Genomic DNA, 18,142 nt, shown 5'->3' on the forward strand with positions numbered 1-18,142 from the left:
AACCTTTGGAAAACATGAATGTGCAGGAAGAGCCATGGCAGTTTTTGTCTTGAGAATTTTGACAGTTTTGACCGGAAAACAGTAATGGAAATAGTATGCCCTTCTCAGTATCCATGGAGACTGTAAAGACATGAAATGAGCCGAGTATGTTATTGGTACAGGAATAATATATATGGAAGACACAGAGTAGAGATTAGTGAGGCCTATTTTATGTGGGCATTTGGCGAATTAGACGCCTGAAATTCATGGGATAAGAGATAGGATGTGCTATGTGCTGAGTTGCTTCATTTGTATCCAGCTCTTTACCACCCTATGACTATAGCCTGCCATCTGTTCATGGGGATTCTCGGGGCAAGAATATTGGAGTAGGTTGCCATGCCCTCCTCCAGAGGATCTTCCTGACCCAGGGATTGAACCTGCATGTCTTAAGTCTCCTGCATTGGCAGGCAGGTTCTTTACCACTAACGTCACCTGGGAAGGCCAAAGAGGATATTAACAAGTAATTCTTAACTTATTCCTAACTTATATCATATATGAAATTAATTCAGTTGAATTACAGATACAGAAGGCCAAAGAGGATATTAACAAGTAATTCTTAACTTATTCCTAACTTATATCATATATGAAATTAATTCAGTTGAATTACAGATACAGCACTGAATAGATTCAACTATAGAGTCATCTAAGAAAAAATACATATTTATAATTTCTAGTTTTGGATCATGAATAAAGTATAGGCCATGAGTCATATAGGAAATAGATTTGAACACATGAAAGTATAAAATCCCTGAATGCAGAAAATACCAAGTTTCAGTTTTAAGCAACAGGTTCAGAGAAAATATTTGCACTACCTAAAATAGGAAAAAGCTAATATTTATAACATATAAAATGCTCTTGGGAGTTTTGATAATAAAAAGCTCAGTAGAAAAATGGGGAATATGATCTGAATAGGCAATTTACAAAAGAAGGAAAATAAATAAGTTTTAGTAGTATATAGGGAATTACAAAGAAAAACACAATCATTTTACTCTGGGGAGATTGGCAGAGATCTTAAATATTAATAGTAGTATGTTGATGATGTAGAGAAATGAACATTTTTATGTGGTAGGAGTTCAAGCAATTGCCCTCCTTGGTGGGCAGCCTGACAATGTCTGTCAAAATTTAAACAACATGCCTTTTAACCTATTACCTCTGCCTGTTAGAATCTATGCTGTAGACATACTTGCTCAGGTTTACAAAGCTAAAATATATTAAAGATTTGAAACAACATATATATGTCTCATGTGACCACAGTTGAGTCATTCAGTTGTGTCCAACTCTTTGCGACCCCATGGACTGCAGCACGCCACGCTTCCTGTCCATCACCAACTCCCGGAGTCTACTCAAACTTATGTTCATCGTGTCAGTGATGCCATCCAACCATCTTAACCTCTGTTGTCCCCTTCTCCTCCTGCCTTCAATCTTTCCCAGCATCAGGGTCTTTTTAAATGAGTCAGTTCTTCGCATCAGTTGGCTAAAGTATTGGAGTTTCAGCCTCAGCATCAGTCCTTTCAATGAATACCCAGGACTGGTCTCCTTCAGGATGGACTGGTTGGATCTCTTTGCAGTCCAAGGGACTCTCAAGAGTCTTCTCCAACACCACAGTTCAAAAGCATCAACTAAGTAGTTATTAAAAGGAATGAGGCTCCTAAAGAGTTTGGTGACAGATCTGTTTATGAATACAAAAATTCTTTGGATATTAAAGTGTGAAAAAACTGCAAAACGTTATGTATAGTGTGATCTTATTGAAGAAAAAAATCCTCTGTGGGTATCTGTGGACATGTGAATGAGTATATGGTATTTGCAAAGGCACAGTTAATGGTGTGGAAAGGATACACTATAATAATGAGCTCATTCATGATAAGGGGGTGGAGATGAAAGGAGATTTCATTTTTTACACTCCAACTTTACTTAGATTTTTAACTGTTTATGATAGACAAAATTATATACAGAAGTAGGAGACAATAAGATTTTGAACTTCAGTGAACCCATCATCCAGCTTCAGCATTATTAATGTTATGTCTTTCTAATTTCATCTCCTTAAATCTTCCCTACCCTGATACTTTTTTCCCGTATTTTTTTTAAAGCAAAACCTAGACTTCAGACCATTTACATATATTTATAATTGATAAAGTAAGCTTTATGTTAAAATTTTAGTATAATTGTAAGAGCTCTGTCACACCTAACAAAGTTAACTTTGTTGACTTAAATAAAAAAAATTTTTTTGAACCTAGTTCATGTTCAGTATCCTAGATTCCCTGAAAAATGTCTTTTTGTAGTTAATGTTCAGAACAGAATCCAACAAGGTCCATTTATCATATTTGGTTAATAGGTCTCTTAAATTTGTGTCTCCTCCCCCACACACATTTTTTCATGCAGTTTATTTGTTGAGATTATCAGTTGGACTGTATAATTTCCCTCCTTAGGCATTTGACTGATTCCATCCTTATGGTGTCATTCTCAAAGAATACTTTATTGCCTGTTTTATGCACTTCTTGCTGCACCACATTAAGAGATATCTAATGTCAAGTTTGTTTTCTGTTTAAAAGTGAGATTGATCAGTAGATTTAGTTGTTATCATTGTGGATCTGTTAAAAAGTTCCCTATCACCTTTCACAGGCTTCCCAGATGGGGCAGTGGTAAAGAATCCACCTGCCAATGCAGGAGACTCAGGAGATGTGGATTCGATCTCTGGGTCGGAAAGATCCCCTGGAGGAAGAAACGGCAACCCACTCCAGTATTCATCCCATGGACAGAGGAGCCTGGCGGGCTATAGTCCTTGGGACCGCAAAGCTCAAACGTGACTGGGCACACGCACACATGCACCATCACCTTTCACCAAGTGCTTTGAGCAGCTTGTGATGGTAGTTGGTTAGACTTTCTATCAGGAGTTGCAAAATTATGGATTTTTAATTATTTCATTCTTTCTGTGTTTATTATCCAGAGTTCTTTTCTAACAGTGGTTCTCAAAAACATGGGCCTCTGCAGAATCAGTATCACCTGAGTATTTGTTGAAAATGCAAATTATTGGGTCCTGTCCCAGATCTATCTCAGAAACTGTGTCAGTAGGAACCCAGTTATCTGCGTATTAACAGGCCCTCTAAGTGATTCTGAGCATGCTGAAATTTGAGCATTTGTGTATAAGAACTTCCCTTCATCAACCATTGACTCTGGAATACAGTTCACACAGGAAGAAGAGGCTAAATGGCTCATTTCCCCGCCTTTGTCAACTGAATAGCAACCACTTTTTTAAGTATTTTTTATGAACTTACAGATTTTTAGATGATTATGTTTCAGACCATTCAGTCATCTTTTTGATATTCTTTGGTCAATGGCCGTATCCTGGAGTGTTGCCTATGTCTTTTGGATACAACTCTGGTAGGTTTTAAAATAGGTTTCTTGCCAGGAGCCGGCATATTGCATATTGAGTGCATATTGCATATTGAGTGCATATTGCATATTGCATATTGAGTGCAGCACTTTCCACAGCATCATCTTTCAGGATCTGGAATAGCTCAACTGGAATTCTATCTCTGCCAGGAGCCAGCGTGAGGAACTCCACCCATGACAAAGGTCATGAGGAAGGAGGCTCGGCATACGCAAAGGCGGGATCGAGCTTCAGGAGTCCCCCTGGAAATTCTCGAGCATCTACCCCCAAAACCAGAGTCTGCCTACTTTCTGCTTTGTGCTTTCACCTACACCTCTGACTTTACGGGGGGCTGTCCCCCACTACCTCTCTCTGAAAAAGAGTTAGCTTACAGTTCCAGTTAATACTTCCTGGGTGTGACAGTGTTTAACCTACAAACTCCTTTGGAAATCCTCTGGCCTGCCTGAATAGGTTTTTCCGGCCACATGTGATTGTTCAGAGCCTCCCAACTGTGAGAGGCAGGAGATGTTCTAAACTGTCTAAACACAGATTCTTTTGAGTAGTTAAAAGATTGATTTGAAATTGTATTGGTGAAGGGATTTTCACTTGTTGGGCCAATGTTTGCTGCTAAGTTTCCATATCCCTTACCTGCTGTGTCCCTGGCAGTGTATTGATTAATATAATTGGTGTAAGTAGTAGCTTTAATGTTTGTAACCTGGGACCCTTGAGTTAATTCTTTTTCTTGTTGTAGCCCACCACACCTTTGCTCTGTAGGAATGCAGCTTTATCTAATGCTTTTGGAGGGTGGCTCCTGACCAATCACCTTTAGAGAAAAAGTTTTCTGAAGAAAGCGTCTTAAAATGTTAACAGGCCTCCGGGCCAGAAGATGATGCAAATCACCTAAGCTTTTGCATATGATAAGTTTGCAGGAAGAAAGCCTGGCTTGCTGCATGACTCTACCCCTTCCCCCATTATCCTCTGTGCATAACTTAAGGTATAAAAACCACTTTGGAAAATAAAGTGCGGGCCTTGTTCACCGAAACTTGGTTTCACCATGTCGTTCTTTCTGGCTGAATTATTCAGCCTCTTTTCTCCACTGAATTTCCTCACTGAGCTATCCTTATTTCAGCCTCTTTTCTCCACTGAATTTCCTCACTGAGCTATCCTCATTCTATTACTCTTTATATCTTTGATAAATATTTAAATAAATAGGTCACCTATGCCGTCTCTCCTTCGAATAGCCTGGATCAGCCGGGGCTGGACCCCGGCAGGTGGCGCCCGCCTGGCTTGCTGCAGTTTCTTACTTTTATCATGACAAGATGTTACAGGCTCATCTTATGTAGTTCCTGCTTTGGTTAATAAAACACTATTTAGGGATTGTAGTAGGTGTTGGTTGATTTTAGTGCATTTCTCTGAGTGCATTTAATTACTTCAACACTTATTTCATTGGTAAATGGGGATAATTACTCTGTAGGGTTGTTTTGAAGATTAAAAGAGATATGTAATTAACTTTTAGAATAGTGCCTAGGTCTTAAGAAACTTAGTATTATTTTAAAGATATTATTTTTAGTAGACCAAAAAAGTTGTAGTTTCAGTTCCACTCTATATGCATAATGTGAACAGTGTGACATGTATTCTTCAGATCTTTTCCATTTTGCATTGTCTTTTATAGTGGTACAGTGGTCTTGGGTGAAGTTTGTGCTTTGGAAGAGCAGCAAGTCCACACTGCTCAGGAGCCCTTTTCAGTATGTGGCTCACGTGCATCATTTAATATATAGCTCAAGTGTTTCCCTGTTATGACAATTCTATTTTGGTAATTCTGAATCCCCTTTAGATTCTTGATCTTCCCCCAAAGTAAAGCTATCTACTGTGTGTGTGGATATGTTTAATTCAATAATATGTCTTAGATCTCTTTCTATATTTGTATATAAATCTATTTCAGTTTTTAATAGCTATAGACTATGGATTATATGAATATATCATGATTTATCTAATTCTGTCTTTTGTGTTGTTTCGTGAATATCCTTCATGGTTTTTTGTGCATTTATGAGAAGATACCACAAGATAAAGTCCTAAAAGGGAAGTTTGCAGGGTGAAGGGATTTATGCATTTACATTTTTCATAGGTATTGCCAAATTATTTTTGTAAAAATTCACACTAATTTAAATTTTAATCATGTTTGAAGGTATTTAAAGAGGATAATCTTAACTCATAATCTTGCCAACTTTAGTGTCAGACTTTTGTCTTGATGGCTTTAATTGATTAACATTTATAGTTCTTTGACCTTCCCATTCACACTGTGCTTATTTTTCTGTGGGGTTATGATTTGCAGGAACTGTAGAATGGAGGAAGGGGGAAAGGAAAATATTTGAAGTGAATACATTGAAAATAAAGAGTAGCTGTATCTGTAAGAAAGTTCTTCTTTTCGTAATGTGAATTTGAAGTTGAGGTTTCTGAGAATAGTGTAATTGCATTCCCCTTTCAGCTGGGTGAGGTTAAGACCAGAAGCTAAGTTAGTAGAACAAATAATTACAGACATAAAGGTTTAGCCTAAAATTTATTGATTTAGTGAATGTTGAGTAAATTATGACTTAGCTGCTGGACTTGATTCCATAGATTGGTGGATGAGCCTGACAATTGTTACTTTTGATGGAATTAGTTGGGAAGCACAAGATTAAATAAAAACAGTTAAATGGTTGGAATAAATGCTCCATAGGAAAAGTATGAGGTGGCATGAGAGCATATCAGGACTGCCTCACCAGTGTGTGGTGGGTGGTCAGAGAAAAACCAGAGGAACCCGTTTCACTGAGGTCTAAAGCAGGAGTAGGAGTCCAGGAAGTTCGGGCTTGAAGAAGGAATAGTGTTGAGGTGGAGTTAGATCTTTCTGGGCCTTTGGTTGTGTTAAGGATTTAAAATGTATGTGGAGAACAATAGAAAATCTTGGGAAGGATTTTAAGCAAGGGATGAGCTACCAAAAGTCTGAAGCATCCTGGCAGTGATACAGGAATATGCCGGCGCTATCCATTTTTCACCCACCTCACCTGTTAAGAAGCAGCTGTCTGTGTCTGACTGAACTCTTTGTCCCATCTGGGATAGATAGAATCCATTCAAGAATCACCTGCTGGTTTTGCATTTTCTGTGGCAAAGAATATTACTAAGTAGCTTCTGCCTTATAACCACCTAGCCATCCATATGAACATGTTTTCTGGTCTGTGAATCAGTTTATCTCGGAAATAAGTGAGGCTGTCCAACAATTAGTACATCTTTAGTAGATTTTTGTTTCAAGATAATGGGTTTTCTCATTTCCTTCTGTAAGAATTGCACTGATACTCATTATTTTGTGTGTATATGTATACATGCATGTGTATGTAATATTTTTTTTATTATTTTTTTGCTGCTTCTCTATATAGAAGACGTCTCTTAGAAAGAAAATTCTTAACGTTTATAGATAAAAAAATGTTTTTAGCTAATTATTGTATTTATCAGCATTATCATCTACTGTGGTTGTAAATTTCAGTCTCCATAAAACAGTGATTAAATTAGATTATAATATTCTGTATCATATCAAAGCAAGTAGGCATGTGGTCTGAACAGTGTAAGAAAATAAGTAATGATCTTACCATTACCTTGCTGATTATGAAGAAGTAAAACTAGATTTTGAATTCATTATGAATTAGACTAGATGTCATTTCTGTAATCCTTTGAATAGGTTTGTTTCTTTTTCTTAATTTAATAGCCTGGTCTCATCTTTTTGAAGCTTTGTAATTGATCTTTTTTTGAATTGTTTGTGGGGTTTTTTTTATGATTTTTAAAATTTATTTTTGTCGGCTGTGCTGGGTCTTCATTGCCATGCAGGCTTTTCTCTAGTTGCAGCAAGCAGGGGCTACTCTGTAGTTGCTGTGCTTGGACTTCTCATTGTGGTGGCTTCTCTTGTTGCAGAGCATGGGTTCCCCGGTAAGTGCTTCAGTGGTTGCAGCACTTGGGCCCAGGAGTAGTTGTGGCTCCCAGGCTCGTAGCTGTGGTGCTTGGGCTTAGTTGCTTTGAGGCTTGTGGGATCTTCCTGGATCAGGGATCAAATCTGTGTCTCCTGCTTTGACAGGCACATTCTTTACCACTGAGCCACCAGGAAAGCCCTCTTTGTGAATTACTCTGTAACTATTTCTTACTTGTGTAATGAACTGAACTTGCTTTGCCCTTTTTTGAGGTGTATGGCACCCCACTCCAGTACTCTGGCCTGGAAAATCCCATGGATGGAGGAGCCTGGAAGGCTGCAGTCCATGGGGTCGCTGAGGGTCGGATACGACTGAGTGACTTCACTTTCACTTTTCACTTTCATGCATTGGAGAAGGAAACGGCAACCCACTCCAGTGTTCTTGCCTGAAGAATCCCAGGGACGGGGGAGCCTGGTGGGCTGCCGTCTATGAGGTCGCACAGAGTCGGACACGACTGAAGTGACTTAGCAGCAGCAGCTCAACTTTTTAGGTAATACTATGTTTTCACAGATTAGCTCTCAGAATTTAATTATTATTTGTTTTGATGTACCTGTTCATATACAAGGGCCCTGGACAAAGGGCTATGCTTAGTACCTGTGTATGTGCGCACACATGCTCAGTCACATCCAACTCTCTGCACCCCATAGACTGTAGCCCACCAGGCTCCTCTCTCCTTGGGATTTTACAAGTAGGAATACTGGACTGGGTTGCCATTTCCTTCTCCAAGGGATCTTTCTGACCTAGTGATCAAACACATGTCTCCTGCATCTCCATGAATTCTTTTCCACTGTGCTACCTGCATCATGGGGAATGCCAGGCTGGATGAAGCACAAGCTGGAATCAAGATTGCCGGGATAAATATCAATAACCTCAGATATGCAGATAATACCACCCTTATAGCAGAAAGCAAAGAAGAACTAAAGAGTCTTGATAAAAGTGAAAGAGGAGAGTCAAAAAGTTGACTTAAAACTCAACATTCAAAAAACTTAACATCATGACATCCGGTCCCATCACTTTATGGCAAATAGATGTGGAAACAATGGAAACAGTGAGAGATTTTCTTTTTTGGGCTCCAAAAATCACTGCAGAAGTGACTGCAGCCATGAAATTAAAAGACTCTTGCTCCTTGGAAGAAAGGCTATGACCAACCTAGACAGCATATTAAAAAGCAGAGACATTACTTTGCCAACAAAGGTCCATCTAGTCAAAGCTACAGTTTTTCCAGTAGTCATGTATGGATGTGAGAATTGGACTATAAAGAAAGCTGAGCACCAAAGAATTGATGCTTTTGAACTGTGGTGTCGGAGAAGACTCTTGAGAGTCCCTTGGACTCCAAGGAGATCCAACCAGTCCATCCTAACGGAAATCAGTCCTGAATATTCATTGGAAGGACTAATGCTGAAGCTGAAACTCCAATACTTTGGCCACCTGATGCAAAGAACTGACTTATTTGAAAAGACCCTGATGCTAGGAAAGATTGAAGGCAGGAGGAGAAGGGGACGATAGAGGATGAGATGGTTGGATGGCATCACTGACTCGATGGACATGAGTTTGGGCAAACTGCGGGAGTTGGTGATGGACAGGACAACCTGGCATGCTACAGTCCATGGGATTGCAAAGAGTCAGACCCGACAGAGCAACTGAACTGAACTGTGCCACCTAGGAAGCTTTATGCTTAGTACCTACAGGAGCTTAAAATTTTGTTTGGTGAGGTGAGATATAAGAAAATGATTTCTCGCAATATGTTGACTGGTCCTTATTTGGCTTATGCCTCACTGGTACAAACATAGTAGGGCACACACAGACTAAGTGAAGTGAGGTGAAAGTCAGTCAGATCCGACTCTTTGCCACCCCATGGACTATACAGTCCCTGGATTTCTCCAGGCCGGAATACTGGAGTGGGTAGACTAACTGCGATATAATACTGAGTTTATGGTTGCTGTCAGTGTTGGTATCATGTATCAGTGGAGAGAGAATTTAAAAAAAAGAACTCACGTAGTCACATGACCTATCTTGTGCCAGTTTTTATGTTGCAAAGTCCTGATTGAACACAAAAGATTATTTTTGGTCTAAACTCAGCATGGCACACAGCAAATATTAAATAAACATGAGTTAAACTGAATGGAAGATTGGGAAAATTGGTGTCTTTACAGGGAGCCCTATGAACAGTAAAAACATAGGAATTGATTAGGTCAGACCCATTATTTAGCCTTATATTCTGTTGCCAATAGAGTTGTTTCTTTAAGAAATTATGAAATGGCTTGTTTGCCCTGTTGTTAGCTTTGTGTGTTTTAGAAACAATTTATGGATCTGTTATTTACAATTTATAAAAAAATTCATTTGGAAATAGTGTGATTTCTTCTGGAATTGCTTATTGTAAGCAAGTAATTTGTTCCATTAGTTTATTATTTGTTCTACATGAAGTTTTTTTCCCCCTGAAAATTTGGAGAAGGGTATAATTTATGGCAGTTTCTAGGTAGTTCTCATATTTCCCTGGTGTGGTTTCCACCAGGGAAAAAATGAAAATAATGTCTTGGTATTTGGACCCCATACTATAAAGTTGTGCTCCTGGTACAGAGTTCATCCTTTGGAATATACTGGAAAATGTATGTTGAAATTTTGTAAGTTTTTTCTTTAGTGTACACTGCAGAAAATGATTCTGAATTATTTTCAAGAGATTAATCGCTCACAAATTTTAAAAATTATAAAATATATACTTGAAAATTTTTGTGGTAAAATTTTGTGGTAAAACATAAGATTGAACACTTTAATCATTTTTAAGTGTGAAGTTTTAGTGGTATTAAGTATATTTATACTGTTGTGCAACTGTCATTAACATACATCTCTAGAACTCTTTTCATCTTATAAAACTGGAACTCTATCCCCATTAAACAGTAATTCTCTGTATCTTCCTCTTCTTAGCCCCTGACAGCCCCCGTTCTACTTTGTCTATGAATTTGATTATTCTAAGTACCTGATATATAAGTACCTGATATAAATGCAGTCATACAGTGTATGTCTTTTTGTGGCAGGCTTGTTTACTTAACATAACGTGCTCTGTGTGTGCTTAGTCGCTCAGTCACGTCTGACTCTTTGTGACCCCATGGACTGTAGCCCGCCAGGCTCCACTGTCCATGGGGATTCTCCAGGCAAGAATACTGGAGTGGGTTGCCATGCCCTCCTCCAGGGGATCGTCCCATCTCAGGGATGGAACCCAGGTCTCACTCACTGCAGGTGTATTCTTTACTGTCTGAGCATTGTAGCTCGTGTCAGAATGTTCTTTCTTTTTCAGACCAAGTAGTAGTCTATTCGTATTTATATACCACATTTTGCTTATCCATTCCTCTATTGACAGACACTTGGATTATTTCACCTTTTAGCTGTTGTGAATAATACTATTAACATTCTGAAACATTTTGGTTGAGTTGCTGTTAAATCTTCTCAAAAAGTCATACCCACTTTCATTTATGACAGGAGGCATAGTCCAGTTGTTAATGTTAAGAGGAAATGCTTTGGAATTGGACTTTTAGAATTCAAATCATGACTGATCTCTTCCTGGCTATTTTACTGCAGGCAGATAACCTTTTTGATGTCTATTTTTGTTCAACTGCCAAATGTAAATAATAATGATACTTTACATTATTTGGATTAAATTAGGTTTTATATATATATTAAGGTGCTAAAAACAAATTTGAGTGTTTAAATTCTTTTTGATGTCAAGAATGCAAATACTTGGATTAATACTTTTAATATTTAGATTAAATAAGGCCTTTTGTTTGTGTGAGGTTTTCTGTGGGCAAAGGTTAGGATTTTTTTTGTTTTTTTTAACGATAAGGTTGAATACTGGAAATTTACTATTATAATCTTCATAGGAAAGGGTCTTGGTATCTTAATCAGTTGTCCTCTATGGTTTAGCTGACCAGACAAGAGCCAGAAGAATTAGAAGTTGGTCTCTGTTATTACCATCTCTCCCTTTATCTTTATTCTGTGCCAGCAACTTTCAAAAGCCCAGTAATTGGTAGACTGCAGTCAATGGGCACTACAGGTTTGTAAGGTCTGATCAGTGGTGACTCAATATTTTACAGTCTCTAAAAGAAAAATGTGAACTCAAAAATGGCTTAAATTTTATATTAAATACTCATATCTTGAGGACTAAATGCTATATGGCCAAATATTTGCCTTAAATCCAATAAACTGGCCCACGTGAATAGTACACTGGATTATAAGTCCTTAGAGTAAGTCCCCTACACCAGCGTAATGTGGATGTCACAAAGTATGCTGTTCGTGAATATAATTGTACAACTTTGAATGATTCTAATTCTAGTAAAATACTACTGTGAAAATAGTATAAGAGGTTGTGTTCAACTAGTTTTTCCACATATATATATATATATGAATTTTAAGTCATATTCAGTACTTTTATGCCACTTAACATTTAATCAGTAAAAATGTATTCTGGTTATCGTACCCACAGAATATTGTGAGTAGGGGCGTATTTTTGTCAAGATAAATCAGTTATTTAAGGCCATGTAATCCAAAATGGGAGGACATCTAAACTTTGTCTACTTGGTTTCTCTAACATTTACTCTGTTAGCTTGACAAATATTTATTTCGTAAGTGAAAAAATCTGTAATTGATCGAAGTAATGCCTCTTTCAACCTGGCTTACATTTTGTTCTCTTTTGTTTCATGGTAACTTAATGATTGATTTTTAAATCAGTATATGTATTGTCAATAAAATAGTCATAAGTTCAGTTAAGATTTAAGGTACCATTTTAATAACATGACCAATCACCATCTTATTTTAAGTGGCTGTATTTCATGTAGTGTTTAATAGTTTTAATAAAATTTGGTACAGAATAGTCACAGAAATACATTTTTACACAGATGTGATGATTTCCATGTATAAAACTTAATTTGTAACTAATGATAAGATAACCAATCAAAGATAAATGGTTTAGATGACTTAGTAAAACTGTAAGGAAATATTGGCTACCTCTGCCTCATGAGTTCTCTTTTTTCTCTTATGTGAGTGATCTTCAGAAACAATAGAGTAGTTATCCCTTAAAGAATATTGACTTGCTGAATTTAGCAGTAGAATGAGAAGCTAGGGTTGAACCTAATATACAAAGGCTAGTAAGTTTGTTGTAGTTCTCAAACTGCTTAATTTCAGTTATTGAGAAAATTTGTCTCAGTTAAGTTGAGGGTATTTTAATTAGTTTGTTTGTTTGTTTGTTTTTTCCAGCCAAACCGAACAGGAAGCTTACTTTTCTCTACCTAGCTAATGATGTCATTCAGAACAGCAAAAGGAAGGGGCCAGAGTTTACAAAAGATTTTGCACCAGTTATAGTGGAGGCTTTTAAGCATGTTTCAAGGTATGATAATTGTTTTGGGTACTAGGTAATCTGTTGTAAATGTCTAATATGTCCTTTTGCTAAAACTTGTCTTAAGACATTAAAATAAAAAAATAAGTTGTATTTCTTTGAAGTTTTCATTTGAGAAGACTTACCAGTGATGGCATCTATAAATGTGTTAAATACCTGTGTGAAGGAAAAGGTTTTGCTTAGGTGGGCATTTGGAGTTCACCTGTTTCTTTAGTGACCAAAAGCAACTGCCATATTGAAATGAAGTTTATTAAGAGTGAGTAAGTGTGTTGAATTGAAAATTTGTGTGCTTATAATGATCAATCTTCCAACTAGTATTTCTGGAAAAACTTACCCCTTTCTGTCGTATTGCATATAATGATTTTAATGTTTTCTGGTGTGTGGGTATATGTCACAACATTTTTAAATGCTTTGTTAATACAGAATATTTAAAATAATCACAAGCCTGTTGAAAATTTTGCTATAGAAAAATTCTGAAGGTAGAAGTCTGTGCATTTAAAATGCTTATTTCCAAGTATTATATGTAGATATTTGGTAGATTACTGGGTAAACATTGGGGTAGGCAATTACATCAGTCTAATTTGTAGAATTCAGTGGTGAATGATGATCTGTGTTGAATGAATGATTTAAGAATGAAAATATACTCACCACATGCCCTAAAGTTTAGTCACAGTAGATTTTTTTTTTTTTTAAGAATTACAGAGTGTGAAACACTGCTGTATGTTGCTTTCTTAAATTAATATTATTTATCCTTCAATTTAGATACTGTCTATTACCATCTTTTCAGGTGCTGGTGTTTCTTAGAATTTAGTCCAAGGCCTCCTGGTGTCATATTCTTTACTAGCCCTCTGGGTGATTTCGTACATTTCATATATTTAGTTATTATCCACACCCTAATAGCTAATAATCTTTGTTCCAGTCCAGTGTTTTTCCTTTTATTCTTGTAGGTATATCCAGTTGCCTATTGATTTCTAGTTGTATGCTTCCACACATCTGAGACTTAACTGTGTCTCTTAGTGAATTCACAATATCCTTCCTCCCTGTCAAACTTGATCCTTCTCTACGTTCACTTTCTTGATGAATGGCAACTTCATCTATCCTGATGCCCCTGTGAAAAATTAGGTGTTATTGGGAACTCTCTGTGATACCGTGATTTATAATGTATCACACTGTCCTTTCTCCTTCACTCGCTTTATCCCATATAGTACATATAGTTCTCTTGGTTCTTAGGCTTCCTGTCATTCCAGTTACCATAATGTCATTTCTGTATAATTGCAGTAGCCTCCAGTGTTGTTTAATCCATCTAGGAAACTGTAGCCATAGTTGTAGAATGGACTATAACAGTCTTTTGTCTTTGAGTGGTTCTCGTTTCTCTAGAGGTCAGGTCTGAAGTCCTGAGTAAGCCTTCAGGTGTTCCTTCCCTGGCCCAGTCTACTTCTTCAGACTTGCTCACATTTCTCCTCTTCCTCCCCGCCGCCTCCCCACACACTGTAGTTTATGTAGTTTAAGTTAACTAAACTTTTAGTTCTCTCTGGCTTGGGCTTTTTTTATGTATTGCCTTTTCCTAATATTCCATAAAATATTTATTGACCATCTACTTTGTGCTGGTCAGTGAGGATACAATAGTGAATGAACTATAAAGTTCTGTTCTAGTGGAGCTTAAATTTCAGTGGATAATAGAATAATACAACTGAATATATCTAAAAATGTCAAAAAAAAGAGAGATAAGTACTACGAAGAAACATAAAGCAGGGAAGAAGCTCGAGAGTGTGATGACACTTATTTCATGAGGTAAGGATTGACAGTTTGGGGGAACAGAGACTGAAGGGAGGGATGAAAGGGGCCATTTGACTAGCAGGAAAGGATCCTGGGTAGAGAAAACTCGAGGCAGACACAGTGAGACAGCCATGTGCTGGGCATATTTGAGGATCAGCAAGATTTGTATTTAGGAAATGTGGTCTAAGAGGTAGCCAGGAAATAGAACATGCCCAGTTTGTGGCCCAGGGTAAATAAAGTCTTTGCTTTTTTCCTTGGTATAATTAGTGGTTCTTAGAGGACTGAGAGCAGTATGCAATGATTTACCTTAGTAGAGAATAGGATGAAGGAGTAGAGCCTGGGAAACCAATGAAAAGGCTGTTACAAAAATCCAGTCAGGAGATCATAGTGCTTCAGTCTCCAGTGGGAGTGGTGAAGGTGCTGGGAAGTGGTTGGGAGTAGGCTGTTTCCCACTTCTGTGTGTCCAGTCTTCAGAATTCAGAATAAATATATCATTTTTTCAAATACTCTTCCTCCCATGCCTTTCCTTATCTCTCTTGAATTGGGCCATGTCTCTGTTAAACCCATCTTTAACGCTCTGTTCTCTTTTGTGGCTCTTACAAATAACAGCTGCCGTAAAGCTCCATTTGTATCTCCATTGTCAGAGATCATACATTGATCAGTAAATATTTATTAAATAAGCCTCAAAATCACCTATTGGCAGTCTTCTTAGCTTTATGTTCAGCCCCCGTTAGGTTAGAGGTACTTTCTTGATAACCCCTTGTCACCAGTACTAGCACTTTCATCATTCTTTTTTAATTTTTTGCTCAGTAGTATGTCTCTGAGTTCTTTAAGGGAAGCAGAGAGTATGTCTGTCTTGGTCACTTCACCCTTGAACTGCTGGTCACATAGTGAAACTTAGTAAACATTTGGGCAGCTTTTTTCAGGGAATGGGTGACCATTGTATTTAAAATCACCATTATCTTTGCAATGGCAACTGTGCATTTTACTGTTAATGTTTTTATCTTCTCTTTAGTGAAACTGATGAAAGTTGTAAGAAGCACCTTGGAAGAGTGCTATCTATTTGGGAAGAAAGGTCTGTTTATGAAAATGATGTATTAGAACAACTTAAGCAAGCTCTTTGTAAGTATATAATCTTTTATCATTCTCTCTTCATTGAAATGTGTTCTCTCATTAAAAGTTAAATGTTCTTTCATCTCAGATGGTGACAAGAAGCCTAGGAAGCGAACGTATGAGCAGATAAAGGTGGATGAGAATGAAAACTGTTCCTCTCTAGGATCTCCAAGTGAACCACCACAGGTAGCAGTTTTTCTCTGTTGAGGGAGTTATATTTCTAGTATTTCATGTAGCCATCAAGCTTTACTAATTTTGCTATTTTATTTCTGTAAATTGACTTATAATTCTGGGTACAGGAAACAAGCTATGTGAATAAGTCTTATTTTCTGATTAACCACTTATGTTTAATGTGTGTTGTATATTAGGCAATTATATTTCACATAAAAAGTATTTGATTGCTAGGTATAATTAGATCTGGTGAGATATCCACCATTTCAACAGTTTGTTTTTTTTTTTAATAAAATGTAAGACTATTTTAATGTTTAAGTATGCTAAAAATTCCATGCATAGAGATAAACAATCTTTTTAAGTATTATTGCTTTTAAATGTGTAAAAATGCATGTTAGAGTTAACAAGTATGTATTCATATAGTTTTGTGTAACCATATGGAACCATGTAGTTCCGTGGTAAAATCAGATGAATTAGAATCATTATCTTAATACTCCATGTCCTCCCAGATTGGTACAGTATAGCATTTTCTAACCATCAGATGATTCCAAAAAGACATTTTTACCTTAATTATGTGGGCATTGAGTCTTAAAGCTTCCTCCTTCTATGTTTCAAACATATAGGAGGGACAGATAGAATTTTAAAGGAGAAAATGAAGACATAGCCATACTCTTAAAACAAGGTAAATATCTTCACGGGCTACAAATGGTACAGAAACGTAACTCAGTATGTGAGCCAGAATGTGGTTCCTGCTGAGCTTTGGAAGCAGATGTGGTTTGCAGGAATTAGTACCCTGTAGAGTAATAAGAGGAGAAGGCAATGGCAACCCACTCCAGTATTCTTGCCTGGAAAATCCCATGGACGGAGGAGCCTGGTGGGCTGCAGTCCATGGGATCGCTAAGAGTCGGACACGACTGAGCGACTTCACTTTCACTTTTCACTTTCATGCATTGGAGGAGGAAATGGCAACCCACTCCAATATTCTTGCCTGGAGAATCCCAGGGACAGAGGAGCCTGGTGGGCTGCCATCTATGGGGTTGCACAGAGTCCGACACGACTGAAGTGACTTGGCAGTAGCAGCAGCAGAGTAATAAAAACTTGAGTGCTCCACGGACTTGGAGACCTGGACTGAAACTCACTCCAAGAACAGTATTTTATTCCAGTTTTAATTAAAGGGTCTGACCCTTTCCCGTTCTCCCTGATGAAAGAGTAACCTAAGTTGTACTTCTAGGAGTTTCTGATGTGACTCTTCCCTAGTGCTTGTTGTATACAGTGCAATTGCTTTTGGCTTTATAATGACCATTTTCTGGTTAGTTGTATTGCTTAATTCTCAATGGTTCAGAATGGCAAAGATTTCTCTTTATAGGATCTAATCATTTCATTCTCCTCTGTCAGGAAGTCCTAGGCTAATGTTGTTTCCGTTTGCTTTCTTCATGTAGGAGTGTGAAGGTGTAATGAGAGTAGTTTGTAATTAAAGCACGCATACATTGTCAAAACCATAAAGCCAGGTTTCTTCTTAGAAATCCAGAAAATTTTAGAACTTGCTAAATCTGATTAAAAAATAATAATGATGTAAGTTATTTGGGGCATCATGAGAAACAAGCTTCCTTGTCATGTCATTGCTCTTAAGCTCACTTTCATTGTAGTGGGGAAGTATAACAGAATACTTTTTTTTTTAATATTTGGATTTTAAAAACAGTAGTGAGTTAAAAGCACACTGGGGATGGTATATTTCTTACTAGGTTCCATTAATTCTAATCATGTTTGATTATTTGCTGTATGCTAGACCCCAGTAATAACTTTTTGTAAGGGGATAGCTTAAAGAAAAATTCGAAACTGGCTGTCAGTGTCATCTAAATATATACAGAGTTGATAATATCCTACGCTTTTCATATATGTGTATAATTTCTTAGTGTTCCAGAATATCTAGGCTTAGAGATGAAAAAAAGAAAAAACGTAAAAGGATGTAGATGGGAATGGAGACTAGGAAAAAGAAAATTTACTCAGTTTTCTTTGGAATAATTTTAGGGATGTTATGAATTATGAAATATCAGCAAAGACTTGCCCATCCCTCCTAATTATAGCTGGTATGAAAACAGTGCAACGAAAATATTGATGTTAAATGCTGATTAAGCATTATATAAATATAAGTCACCAGACATATGGAACTTTGTAATATTTTAATGATCTTAGTAACAAACCATAGAATAATTGAAGATATCATATGTGAACATATATATTCCAAAAGTGCATTTCTCTTATGCTTTAATTACTTCATTGGGAGATGGAATTTGGGGGGCT

At 37.2% G+C, this 18,142-nt stretch overlaps 1 protein-coding gene across 6 annotated transcripts in view; it reads left to right on the forward strand.

Moving 5' to 3' along the window:
• RPRD1A (regulation of nuclear pre-mRNA domain containing 1A) overlaps positions 1 to 18,142 on the forward strand; it is a 68,799-nt gene that overhangs the window by 16,430 nt on the left and 34,227 nt on the right. For all 6 annotated transcript variants that reach the window (XR_009733217.1, XR_009733219.1, XR_009733218.1 and 3 more), the window contains exons 2-4: positions 12,643 to 12,772; positions 15,573 to 15,679; positions 15,759 to 15,856. Coding sequence is in view for 3 of the 6 variants with exons in the window: in XM_061399584.1 (XP_061255568.1) it covers positions 12,643 to 12,772; positions 15,573 to 15,679; positions 15,759 to 15,856 (335 nt within the window). In the remaining 3 variants the exon portion in view is untranslated. The remainder of the gene's footprint in view (positions 1 to 12,642; positions 12,773 to 15,572; positions 15,680 to 15,758; positions 15,857 to 18,142) is intronic.

The sequence above is a fragment of the Bos javanicus genome, chromosome 24, assembly GCF_032452875.1.
Source record: "Bos javanicus breed banteng chromosome 24, ARS-OSU_banteng_1.0, whole genome shotgun sequence".
In the NCBI taxonomy this organism is placed as follows: domain Eukaryota; kingdom Metazoa; phylum Chordata; class Mammalia; order Artiodactyla; family Bovidae; genus Bos; species Bos javanicus.